Source organism: Neovison vison, chromosome 6 (assembly GCF_020171115.1).
Source record: "Neovison vison isolate M4711 chromosome 6, ASM_NN_V1, whole genome shotgun sequence".
Classification (NCBI taxonomy): domain Eukaryota; kingdom Metazoa; phylum Chordata; class Mammalia; order Carnivora; family Mustelidae; genus Neogale; species Neogale vison.
Window position 1 is genome coordinate 141,055,797 of NC_058096.1, and position 13,737 is coordinate 141,069,533.

Consider the following 13,737-nt stretch of genomic DNA (forward strand, 5'->3'; position numbering starts at 1 on the left):
AACTGTTTTCTCCCAGTTAGATTTTTCTATTTGCTTTTGGCGGGCTTTAACTAACAGATGCTCTCTTCAAGTATCTGGTGATCCCTGGCTGTCTTACTCATGTAAAGCAGCGTGAACTGAAAGCTAAGAGAAAGTTCCGTGTGTGGACAGAGCTGTGCAGGGTGGGTTTACTCTAACGTGAACTGGTTGTTTCCCTGGAGAACACCTAATGTCAGTACATTTTGTGTTTTTAGATATTTATAACTTTTATCTAGAAAAAACTCTTCTCATTTCTTCCCTGAAGGGACAGATGTAATGGTATTCAGGGAAGCAAGTGGGGTTAAGCCTGCAGATCTCAGATTCAGTATTTAAATGTATTCATCATTCCTCTTCCGGTAGAGTGTACTCAAATGTGCCTGACCTCGCTCAGTCCAAGACATTCTGTTTTACACTTTCCAGAGGAGTTTTACACTTTCCAGAGGAGTAAACCTCCAGTCTTCTACCAGAGTGGGAAATGGAATCCTCTTGCTTCTTTTTCTCTTTTGTTTTAATTCTGGTATGATTAGCACACAGTGTTGTGTTAAGTTTCAGGTGTGATACGGTGATTCAGCACTTCCATTCATCACTCCAAGCTCCTCACAAGTGCCCTCCTTATGGAGGACCTTAGAGAGCAGCTATCAGTTTACCACCATTTAAAAGTAATTTGCATAAAACTTTTAAAAACAAATGGTAAAGAAATTACTTTTCAATAAATAAATAAAACTGAAAAAACACTGTGGTTTGTTTTATACAGGTCTTAATCTATTATTTGGTATAATGTTACTTGCTACAATTTAGAAAAAAACACAGGCTTTGACAAAAAAAGCATTTACAGAGGAAGAAAGGATGGAGATCTGGAATTCAACTCATTAAACCGATGCTACTTTTTTCTCCCAGTGCGATGCAGACTGGCCTTAAACTATTATTAACTTATAATAATAAAAGTAAAATATTTTGATGAAATTGTTTTAATTTGTCGACACGTTAAGACCTTTATAAAGCTCAGTACTAAAGAGGTTTTAACAAATGCAGTACTCTAGAGGAAGATGAAGGATAAAAGAAAAAGTGTCCTTAAATACTCACAGATTCTTTTCTGCCCATAGTTTTGCTGTGTGAGCGGGAACGTGAGATGTTGCTAAAAAAGGAATCCTTTTTAGTAGCAGATGAAGGTGGGGAGCCAGTGAATTCTCTTCCTCCAGGCAAACTTTCCGTGCTTGGGGATGAACTGATGGTTTTAGAACTTTGTCCTGTAGGAAAAATTAAGAGGCAATAATGAAACACTAGACTTTTTCACTAAGTTACATTAGTCACTGTCTTTAATAAAGGATCAATTACTATACTTCTTTGTTCACACTGTCAACATAAGGACACTGTGAAGTTATTAAAATGCATGCATTTTTATGTATCAGAAGAGCTGCCAGTTTTTAAAAACATGAAGTGCTGCTATACTTTTCCACATGTAATTTAGGCTACGATAGTCACATACAGAAAATGGAAAAGTTCTAATTTTTAGACATCACAGGTTAGAGAGATGGATCTCCCCTCACTAAAGGAATCATCCTTAGGGACAGAAACTAGAAATTATTATACTATACTTTATACCATTAATATAAAAAAATCTAAATCCTTCAGCAGTTTTTTGAAAGAGCATCTTTCCTTTTCACTAACTGTGCAACAGATACATGACTCCCCTCCAGCTATGGGAGAAGTATCGGAAAAATGGGACAAGGTGTTGGCTCAAGGGCCTCTCTCTAGGCTGATTCTCACATCAGAGTGGGTACATCTGTGACCCCGTCATCTGTTAGTTTGCTTAGCAAATGACCTTTTCAGAGATAACACTAAGTTCAGTTCCTATCAGAATCTATCTCTGAATTATCAAGTCCCAAATTAGTGGTAGTATTGGAAAGGTTTTGATTGGCCTACATCTCACAGAAAACCCCTGCTCCAAATACATTTTTCCCCCTCAATTACAGAACTAGTTTACTAACATTTTTGTTCTCTTTGGGAACCCCAAACATTGAGACCTTAAGAAAATGGAGTCACCAGAACATGTCCCCCAAGGAAATGAGGGGGTCTTCCATCTGGACATCTGAAGGAAAAGCCTAGGCACCAGGAGGAGTCTTGCCTTGAGACAGAAGAAAGGACTATCAGACTTTCCTGCCCTTTCCATGCCTTGTACACACAGAAGGCGACAACACTGGTATGGCACACTGGGCAAATGGATGAGACAGTCCATGGCCCAGGCCTCCCCTGGACAGCTCCCGAGGTGAGCAGTCAGTATTCTTAAGAAGCTTGTAGCCTGGAAGCTGTGCAGCGGTTCTGAAGCTCTCTATAAACCTTTTAAAGTTTTTAACCAATAGCAATAACAGTAATCATTTCTTTGTTGCATTAAAATGGAAAGCCTATTGTCAGACGCATGTTCTTCAATATATTGCTGTGGTGCCCTGCCCAAGTTCCCCCCTCAGGGCCAAGGCATTTCTTCTCCCAGCCGCTGGGAGTGTTGACTGATGATGGTTCTTAGGAATTTCTCTTTGGAAACAGACCTTAGCTGGAGAGTTGCTCTCTCTAAGGTCTTGTCCCTTCCCCAGGGGATTAGCTCCAATCTAGTGACAGGTTGGGGGAGGAGGATAAAGGCTGGCCTTCTTGCCTCAAGAGGGGTGACTCCAAAGGGCCAGCCCAGCCCAGAAGTTCCAGCTTTGCAAAGCAGCTCAACTCCACCCTCAGCCCGATGCTGCTCCTTTCACTCCCCAGATGCCGACCTGGACGGCACACACCGCCCCCTCCCCCAAAGCTTCCTGCCCATAAATCTTTGTCTTACAGTTTATTTCTCAGAAATCCTGACTCATGACAATTACTGAGAATTATTTTAGATTGCAGGCATTTTTAAATATACTAAATAAAGACCAAATTCTTAGGCCACCACCGGCACGCACACATTCTGTCACTCATAACCAAACACCAGGGGACAAGCCCCATGCAGATGGAGCTTATGAAATGCCTACAGAAACTCTGCTGAGCACTAAGAATGAGAGATGACTGCAACAGGCACTCTTAAGGGCTCCTAAAAATAGCGGTGCAAGGAAAATACAGACTGGTATGCACACTAACGAGCCTGCAATCCCAGGTGATAAAAGCAAACAGGAGTGTAAACAACAGGACTCTGGAAACACAGAAGAGGGAGCCTCTGGCTCCTCTCAGGCCATGAGAGGTATGCGTGCCATCTTAAGAGCAGGTGGTGGTGGTAGGAGTGGGGGTGGAGGCAGTGGCTCAGGAAGGGTCATTTTTGGCAGAGAACACAGTATTTATCAAGGCAACCGGTAAATACTACCGGGAGCATCTAGCTCTGGCAGAGCCTGACCAAACCCGCTGGAGCTTCCTGCCATCCATATATAATTGAAAATGACACCAATACTAGTGTCCCACAGAGTGCTTCCTTTTTTTTTTTTTTTTAAAGATTTTATTTATTTATTTGACAGACAGAGATCACAAGTAGGCAGAGAGGCAGGCAGAGAGAGGAGGAAGCAGGCTCCCCGCTGAGCAGAGAGCCCGATGCGGGGCTCCATCCCAGGACCCTGAGATCATGACCTGAGCGGAAGGCAGAGGCTTTAACCCACTGAGCCACTCAGGAGCCCCGAGTGCTTCTTTTTCATTTGATAATTATTTCACTGGTTTTCTGGGGGCAAGAAGAATCAAATAAATCCTTTCTAGAAGTTGCTGGTACCCTATATGTGAGTTTCTTTTCCCTCTTGGTCTTCCAGCCCTAGAGAGAGAACGGCGAGAGGGAAGAGGAGGCTCTAAAGAGAGCCAGGGAGCTCAATGACTGCACTTTGTTCTCAGGCTTGTCAGCAGATGACGGGAGTCACTACAGATTCGAAGGAGGAAAGCAGCACAAGAATTACAGGAGCTTGGTTGAGTAAGGCAATCTCCTGTATCTGCCCACACAAGAGATTTTAAGGGCTAAACCTAAGACTGTTTACAAGGCAGAATTCCTCAAACTGGTACCTGCTGGGTCTGATACAGATAAGCCTGAGTCTAAGCCCAGTGGCTACCTAATTGTGGGGCCCTGAACAATTCACTGAGCCTTCATCAGCTACGGTTCTCATCTGTAAGTGAGACGTCTACTTCTTACACGTCTTATACCCCGAGCGGGTAATGGGCATGAAAAGCTCAGTGTGGCTGAGCACTTCAGAGAATGAGGCACACATAAACCGTGACTAGCACAGCGGTGACTCCCAAATCTAGAGCAGGGAGTCTAACATGAGGGTGGCAGATTTGCTAGTCCTCCTCCCTCTTAGGACCATTCTTATGTTGGCTGCTCCTCCCACAGACTTCAGTGACCAGCTCTAAGCACAGGATGACCACACAGGCCACACACACAAGACTGTCTAGCGGGACGGCGGGCGTCCGGGACCTGCTCTAGGGTTCCGCCTGTGAAGATGCGTGTCCTGGCGTGAACTGCCCCTGCAGGGAAGCGGGAGCTTTTTCTGAAGTGCACAGAGGTGCCTTTTGGACTCAATATGGATGTGTCTAGGTATATTAAATCTTGCGTCTTCTTTTCCTCTCTGAAACATCCAATGAAAGTTTTGTGTCCCAAGCGCTATGTATCAGTGGAGGTCCTTGTCAAGAGCCCAAGCTGACTGAATGACCTCATGAAGAGCCCTCACTACAGAACGGCTGGGAGGGATGAAAGGGGGAAATGGAGAAAATATTTCTTGAGCACCATCATGTTTTTGTGATTTTGCTCTCATGAAACTCCAGGGGAAGTAAGTGCTGGCACTGGGAGGGGAGGTGGTGTTCCTACATGGACAGGCAGAACCCCTGTAAACTGGAGACCAGCCGGAGGAACTGGACATGGGACACCCAAAGGCAAAATGTTCACATGGCTAGGAAGCCTGGGGGTCTCTGGTGGGAGTGCATAGCTCAGAAGAGCCAAAAGGGAAAGGCCTGGGAAGCCCAGTGCTGTGGCCATGGAAAGGGGATCACCTTGACTTTACTTAAGTGACCCAGGAGGGAATGAGATATGTCTGGCTCCTATCTGGTGACATTTTGTTACCTCACAGACTTGAATGACAGACAGCAAGACGACTGATGTTTACACATTAAAAACACACATTGTAGTGTCACAGGACAGTGAGCGGAAGCAGGTTGCACCTGGAGCCCCTGGAGCAGACCTGCTCTAGTCTGACCACAGTCTAGTCTAGGCACTGCTGGATGTGCCCACATGCAAACATGTGGTTATAGGATATCAGGAGTAACGATTAAGAAAAGGAAAGACAGAGGTGTTGAGCTGTTTCATTATTTGATTCTGAAAACCAGAGGTAGTTGGAAAACAACAACAACGAACACCTACTAGTGCCACCCTTATCACCACCACCCGGGCAGACAGCACTTTTCAGTCCTTATGGGGGGACAGGGGCTGTGGAAACTTCTAATGATTTGCCCTGAACCAGCCGCTCTTTTTTTTTTTTCTTCCCAGATAAGAGGGTGCGTAACCTCCCTAAGTCATCCAGCAAGGCAGTGACAGAGGCAGAATTCAAACCCAGACCCAACTCCAGAGCCCATGGTGGGGAAAGTTGCACCCTCTCCTCCCCTGGTAAGGGCTATACCAGGTGGGCTGTGGCACATGTGACCTCAAGTTGAAGAGAAATGGAATGAGGTCTTTGAAAGTAAAGGGCAAATTCTGCTTTTGTTCTCAGTCCAAAAACTCACTTATTCAATGTCTTCTGGAAGTTAAGTTTTCCACAAAAATGCATTTTCTAACTAACTGATGCTCCCCCCAATTTTTTTTTACCTATCATATGTTTCTCTGACTTCTTAAAGTGATTATCCAGAACACAATGAAACTGTTCTGCTTCATGATGATCATTTCTCATCAAGAAGCAGAGTGGCCAACATAGGGTCATTCACGAGAACAGCTTTTGGTTTCTCAGTCTTTCTTCTCACCCCTGTGAGTGTGACCCCTTTTATCATTACTGTGTTCTACTCTAGTTAATTTGGCCTCTCTTTTCATCGTTGTACCAGTCTGTTGCTTGTCATCTGCACTGGCGCATTTCTGTCAGAGCTTTGTTCTTAAAGGTCCAGAGGGGAGTCATCTCCAGACATGTGAGCTGTTACTGTGCTAATGTGACTTACACGTCACTCCTTCATTTAAAATCGTTTTTTTTTTCCTAGAAGGAATTACAAAAAACTTAACAATGGTTACTTTTAGGGAAATGGGCTGGCAGAAACAAGTCCATTGGGCTGTAGTAAACAGAGGATTTTTTTCTATATAATGGCTTTAATTAATAGGGATGGCCTAAGGTTATATGTTTTAGTTTTGCCTTAAGAATGTTATCAGTGGGGGCACCTAAGTGGCAGTCAGTTAAGCGTCCAACTCTTGATTTCAGCCCAGGTCATGATTCCAGATTGTGAGACGCAGCCTTGTGTCAGGCTCCATGCTGGGTGTGGAGCCTGCTTAAGAATTCTTTCTCTCTCCCTACCTGTCTATCCCTCCTCCGCTTAAAAAAAGTCAATGATGGTTATCTGAACAGGGAGATTTTTGATCTTCTTCTCCTCTTAATTTTTAAAACAACCTGACAAATGCTATACAATGATATTTATGTGTGCATATCTGTATGCATATTCATATCCACAACATAATATGTAGACACAAGTATAAATATTAAAAATGCTTATGGCAATAACTTAAGAAATCTAAAATTTCTTTCCTAATGGGCCATTAGGTGATAATACTTGTATACTTCTGTTGCTGGAAATTCTAAATTCTTTTTGGAAGTAATGTCTGTGTGTGTATGTGTACCCATATTTTAAAGCTTTGAGGTTCCTAAATATCTCTTGAAAAAAGTTTCTGGGGTAGCCAGGCAATTTCCAAAAATAATTTTCAGTAAGCTTTTTGAGTTAAGTCTTGACAAACAAATTCTTCCATGGTACATATTTTGACTACAACCTGCACTGAGAGATGTAAAATGGAACTTTCCAATAATTTTGCAAACACTATTTATTGACTTAAATTATGGGAATTCATTTTATAGTCAGTATTTTTCTTCAAAAACATAAGAAAGCCCATGCAATCATGGTTTAAAGGCAAAGATACAAATATAAAATCTCATGAAACATACAATCAAAGAATCACTGGAAGTGTTAATATTTATTTCATTTCTTGAATATACTCCATTACTTTGAAAAAAGATACTTGGGAAAGTCTAAATGATCGTTTTATTTCCCTTGTAGATGTATCTACTCTTAAAATACATAGGAGACTATAACAGGCATGGTATCTCTGACGAAGCTCTCCAACTTCTCCTATTACCAATCCTATTAAGCCTAGATTGTTAGAAAGTTTTTTGTTGCTACCACTATTTTGGTTGGCTTCTACTTCCCCTTGCTTTCTGACACTCTGCAGGAAGTGTGTTGAGGAACACACAAGGTGACTTCTCCAAATCAGGGCTCCGTTGTCTCATTTTCTTACCATTGTTGTCACAATCATCATCACAGACTGAAAGCTTTTTCTTTGGGCTTCATGTCTCACAAAGCAGCTGGGGCCTCCCCTACCAGGCTGACACAGCCTCTGTCAATGCACGGCAGGCAGGAGGAATTCTGAACTGGGTATCCAGAAAAAGAGCTGGTTCCTGACTGCGGCCGCTTGCCTGCGTCATCTAACGCACAGGCTGATGCCCAAGCAACCCGGTAAAGCCGCAGGGAAAGCCAAGAGACAGTGAGAACAGAGCTTGGTACATAGTAAGCACTGCACAAATACTTGCTGAATAAATGAGTAAGATGATTCTAACTCTATGACACAAACGATCTGAACAAAATGATATAACCCCCCTCTTTAGGATGCTATTCAAAAAGTAAACTGTTGCTGTGGCTCTGGTCTGTAGGAAAAAATGGACGGAGCAATAGCATAGAAACAAAAGTCAGACAACCTTTAACTCTCTTTCCATAGGTATAAACTGAGATTCCACAGCAAAAGATCTACTTTTCAGTAAACTAACTTTGGAATATCAAAACACTTGTTTAAAAGTTGCCAGCTGGTGGGGGGGTGCTCAGATTTATTTATTTATTTTTTAGATTTTTAAATTTGTTTGAGCAGGGGGAGGGGCAGGGGGAGTGGGAGAAGCAGACTCCTTGCTGAGCAGGGAGCCTGAAGTGGGGCTTGATCCCAGGGCGCCAGGACCCCCCATGATCATGACCTGAGCCAAAGTCAGACGCTTAACTGACTGAACCACCTACGCACCCCTGAATGGGAGATTCTTAAAGTTAGTCTAGGCTTTACCTTAATACAGAAATCCTTTTTATGGCATATTTTAGCTAAAAGATGATTTAATAAAAAGATCAATGCAATAATTTCAATATTTACACATTTAAATATTCCACTGGAGGAGCTAAATATAAATTACTATTACGTTGTATTCCTGAATAAAAAACCTTTTTTTCTAGATTTTGAACAAAGGGTTATGGTATTTAAATGTGCTCTTTTTATTTTAAATCATTGCCAATTACTACACAGAGATTTGTCATACTGGACTTTGATTCTGTTAATAAGATTTATGATACAAAGCCTGTACTTAAACAATTATTTCAAAGTCGAGTTATAATTCTTTCAGGTAAAACACAGTACTTCTGGCTAATACATGTAAAAATATGAATCCAACAGCATATAAGTCATTTACTCTCAGAAATGATCTGTTAAAATGCTTGCACAAGGCACCTATGCAACAAAAAACACCTTAGTGTGACCTTCCAAATCAAGCATAGTGTTAAAATAACCACAAAATATAGAGTGACCATATTTTGCAAGAAAAGAGGCCAGTGCAAACATCATAGAAAACCCACACACAGCCAGATTTGGCATCACTAAGGTATGACATGAGAGGGGACTTTTGTTCTGAACAACAGTGCCACTCAGTGGCTGAACAATGGTAGTGAACTGATCAACAGTATGAATGGACGGTGGGCAAAAAGAAAAATGGAATTTTGGAGTAGGCAATGATAAGACTGCGGGCAAAGAGATTACTACGTTGCCATGGTAACTGTACCTTGGAGGTCAGTTAGAGTCTGGACAGGAACAGAAACCTGAGCATCGCTTCCTGTAACTACATCGCCTGGATTTCATAAGAAAAAATAATTAGATTTCATAAAAAGGAAAAAAAAATCAACTTTACTTTTTTTATAATACTTTTATATCAATCTAGTTACTAAAAGTACAGTAAAACAAAATACAATTTCAGAAAAATTAATATAAAGTATTTTTAAAGGCAATAATTTTTAAAAAGTATTCCCTAAAAAGCTTCTGTGCATGTTTTTGTTCAAGAAAAACAACAACAACAAATTGCCCCTAGTCTAAAGCAGAGGAAAACTTGAATGATCAAAAGATTTTGCTGAAATTTCATTAAGCTAGAAATAGTAGTGTGATATAATACGTTCTTAATTAAAAAAATTCTTAATCCAAAAGTAAGTTATATGCATTTATTAAGAAGTAGGCATTCTTTTGAAGCGGATTTCCTCCTGTAACAGAAATTATTTTTAACTAAACTTGAATCCAATTTCTTCAGTGATATGATAAATACCTAAACAAGCTCTAATTTCATAGTAAGTATTGAAAAGATTTCATAAGTTACCACATGTACTTAAAATGTCAACAGGTAAAAATAAATCTGTGAACTGCAGAGCCTTTAAACTTGATATACTTATTATAGGCAAGATTTCATTCACAAATTGGACCTATGGGAAATTGCTCAAAATAAAGAAGTGTTTGACTTCAAAGGAAATGGGGAGAAAGTACAGGAAAGAAAGGAAAATGAGCACAAGGGGTACTTCTGTGAAGAACTTGAGGTATACTCCCATTGAGAAGGAAGACTTTGTGGTTCTCTGACATCCTTCCTGGATGACCAAGTTCAACACTAGGCCATCCTAGTCATCCACTGTCAACAGAATCAGCCTCTCGGCATCTGAAGGCCCAAGCTATATTGAAGTTAATGAACTAAAAACCAAGCCTTCTTAAAAGATACCATATTTTCCATGTTTGATAATGTAGGACTAACAGACTTTCTTCCCCTTTAGCTTTTATACAACAGTAAAAAAAAATCAATTTTTGAATTATGTAACATACCCTCAGTGCCTTGACTACTTGCTACAATTGTAACTGACAGCACAGACAGCTCATCTGGAAATTACTGGGTTGTAATCATATCGTCCCCATCAATTAACAGTACATATATTTTGAGATATATATCTATCTTTATCTCTTGTAACTGAAATAAAATCTATAAATAGGTACACACTCGAAACAGCAATAAACAGCCTTTAGCAGAATTTATCAGGTCCTGAATTTTCATAATATAGTTAACTCTCTGTTCACTGATAAATGGAGGGTCTATTTTCTATCTATTTGAAGGAGATTTTCAATTCTATGCCTGCTACTCATTTTTCTCTGCTGCTTTTGGATCACCTATTAGTGTGTATTTAGAGGCTGAAAACTCATTTTAATATTAAATACCACCAGAAAGTTATGGAGGAACATTTGTGCTCCCTCTTCTTTCTTTCACGACCCTGCTCCCAATGCATATTCAAAGTAGTTTGCATTTCCAGCAAAATATATGTGAATTTTGGGTTTTCTATACAACCGTTCCCCTACATTAGCACAAATCATCAAGAGTTAACTAACCTATGAAGACTGTAAGCATTTTCATTTTTAGAAACAACCATTTTTCAAAGCAAATTTCAAATTCTCCAGCAGAGTACACTAAAAGGGCTAATTCGTTCTCCCTCCTCAAAGGCACCAAGTAGAAGACCATTCTGAGATAGTTTGAAGCCGTATTCCAACACAAGCCTCCTGGTGCAGACTGTGCTCACCATCTCTGGGATCAGGGGACACACTTGCAGACTCGTCACTGTCACAGCACAGCAGGATACTTGTGAGAAACACCAGCGTAAAGAACCAATGCTGGAGAAGTACTTTTCCTTGTAGAGGGAGTTAACAAATACATCTTGATAGCTGTCTGGAGCTGGAAGGCTCCCCCGGGGAGCAGTCCAAACCTCTCACTTCAGGGTGAGGAAGCAAGTGGTCAGAAGGCTTTAGGACGTTGCTTACAGTTCATTTCACGGGTGAGTCAATGAGACCTCCAGTGGCTTCTACGGGCATCAACTGCTCTCTCTGTCTTTTACTGTTTCATTCACACCTTTATGCAGGGAGGGGCAGTAGCAGGAATATTTATCTTTGAGATGAAAGTAGACAAGCTTTTCATGATTGACATGAGAAGAAAGAGAAATAAAAAGAAGAGCTGCCAAACAAGGAGACTCTCTCACAGCACAGGGATCAGTTACAAAATGCCCTAGTGATACTCATGTTCCAAATACTTTGCTTAAGTGCACTGCTGTCTCCTTACAACTGGGGACTTCGTTTTCATCAATTGTTCCATCCTCATGCACTTCCTTTCTCACTTACTGTGATATTAATACTTGACATTTCCTTAGAGATACAACTTTATACTTCTACAGTCATTTGGCTTGGTTCCTCAGAAAATTTAAACTCCAGCATTAAGAGATTCTCTGACTCATTTGCCTGCCATCAGTTAGAATTACTACTGACTATGGCTTGTTATCAAAGCAATACTGAAATCATATTTGGTTAGAACAATAAAACAGTACAATTAAGAAATATATAAAATAACATTCATTTCCATTCTGAAAGTGGGCATGTATGTCTCCTGGCATTAAAATACATTTACAATGTGTTAATGATCTGAAGTCCTCTTTTCTTTAAATCATGTGTGATAACTCTACATTAAGAAGAAAAGAATGTAGTTTTAAACGAGATAATCTTATGCAAGGCAACCAGAATATTCTAATAGAAACCAACTATATAAAGTCTAATACTTCATCTAGGCAATGACAGATAACACCAGGTAATGGGAGAATAAACATATACTCATTATTGAGTAATACTCATTATTTTGTGCCATTGGGGAATAAAATCCATTAAAGGTTACCCGTGGCAATGTCAACAATTTAAGATTTTTAATAATTTTGGATGAATCTTCTTAAGCAGAGTATATGGAATGTGGCTTAAGGTCTTCATACTGATCCAAGGGTATACCATTGTTCTCAAAACCAGCTCCTGAACATGGCTCCTGAACAAGGGCACCCTTTAAGATGTGACTGAGGCATGGCTCAGGATATTCGTCCTGACACTAAATGGCCACAGACTCTGTCCTTTGTGAGGTCTCAGGGCTGAATTTTGTAGATTTTCTGCCATCATGTTACTATTTCCTGCTTCTATATAGCATAGATAGCAGAGTCCCACCACTAAAAATAAATGCAGCTGTTTCTAATCTGCTATGAATAGGGGTACTTAATACAGAGCTCTCTGTAAATCGTGGAAAATAAGAGGACACAGGTTCTCAGTAAGAACCTGAAGGGCTGTCTTATAAGTAAAGTTCACGCAGGAGATAATGCACAGAAAAGCCATGACACAGAAAATGCGCTTGCATGAGGCCGTGGCCACTCTCCGCTATGCCAGCAGTGCCCCCGCTCATTGGAGGGCAGCTCGGGACTACGTGGTCTCCCGAGTTTCCTCTGCTCTGACATTCGACGGCCCTAAGTCCTGGTGTGCGGACTCACTCACTCTGGCTGCTCGTGGTTCTGTTTAGCTTTGCTCCCCCTGTTAAGGGTCTGGCTGGTCTTCCTCAGGGGTAAAGCAGCTCGATGTCTGGCTGCCAGCCCTGCGCTTCTGCCAGTACCAACTGCATGGAGGAATGTTACTGACTGTCGGAACTTCCCGTTTCCCATTCTCTCCTCCAGCCAGGAGCACCAGGACACAATGTTAGCAGAATCAGAGTGGACCACTTTCAAGTTCTGCGTTGTGACAGTTCATGCCACAACCTGCGGGCATCCATGGGACTCAGGAGTATACAGTATAGTCCTAAGCATATGAGGACATGCATGTGAAAGAAATACCTTAACAAACCACCTCATAACGTGCTCCTATTAAGAACAATATGGTATCTGATATTGCAACTTAAAAAGGATCTAATACAATTGATTGTTTATAATTAAATATTGTATTAATTTCTATTTCTAGGAAGGTGGTTCCTCATAGGCAGGTGAGGAAATCCCAGGCTACATTGCAAGTGTTTTCTTCAGATTTATTGGTATTTTTTCCTTACCTTTGTTCAATTGCACGGGCATGCTTTCCGATTTCATCAGTCGCTGCTGCTGCTGCTGCTGCTGCTGCAAATGTTGCCTGGGGACCTCTGCTAAGGTCCTGGTGGGAACCACAGCAGCGGAAGAGCTGCCACTACCACCTGCTGGTACAGGGCCACCCGCACTGCCTGGGGCAGTCATTGCTGGAGAAATCAACTTTCTTCCAAAATTGATCAGGCTATTAGAGACTTTATTTATATTCAGGGGAGCACCTTTGGCATTGGTCCTGTAAAAAAACAAAAATAGGTGGAGAAACATCACTTAAGTTAGAGGACAACCCTATTTCACATATTCCATTGGTATAAAAGATATTTTAACTGCTTTGAAAAAGGCCATTTACTAGATCAGCTATAAGAAGTAAGAACTTAAGTGATCACAGAATAATAATACAGTAAGATTCTTCAAGAGGTGGTGTATGAAAAAGGTCTTTGAACTTTTCATTCACTCATTCATTCATTCATTCATTCAACAAATGGGACCTATGTTGTGCTAACACTGTGCTAGGTTCTGGGGATA

At 41.1% G+C, this 13,737-nt stretch overlaps 1 protein-coding gene across 4 annotated transcripts in view; it reads right to left on the reverse strand.

Annotated features, from left to right (window-relative positions):
• The window catches only part of TBC1D5 (TBC1 domain family member 5), a 555,945-nt gene that overhangs the window by 55,960 nt on the left and 486,248 nt on the right, over positions 1–13,737 (reverse strand). For 3 of the 4 annotated variants that reach the window (XM_044252518.1, XM_044252519.1, XM_044252520.1), the window contains 3 exons: positions 13,185–13,447; positions 9,057–9,122; positions 1,102–1,265 (listed from right to left, as the gene is read on the reverse strand). In XM_044252518.1, the coding sequence (XP_044108453.1) occupies positions 1,102–1,265; positions 9,057–9,122; positions 13,185–13,447 (493 nt within the window). The remainder of the gene's footprint in view (positions 1–1,101; positions 1,266–9,056; positions 9,123–13,184; positions 13,448–13,737) is intronic. The other variant, XM_044252521.1, reaches the window with a different exon arrangement.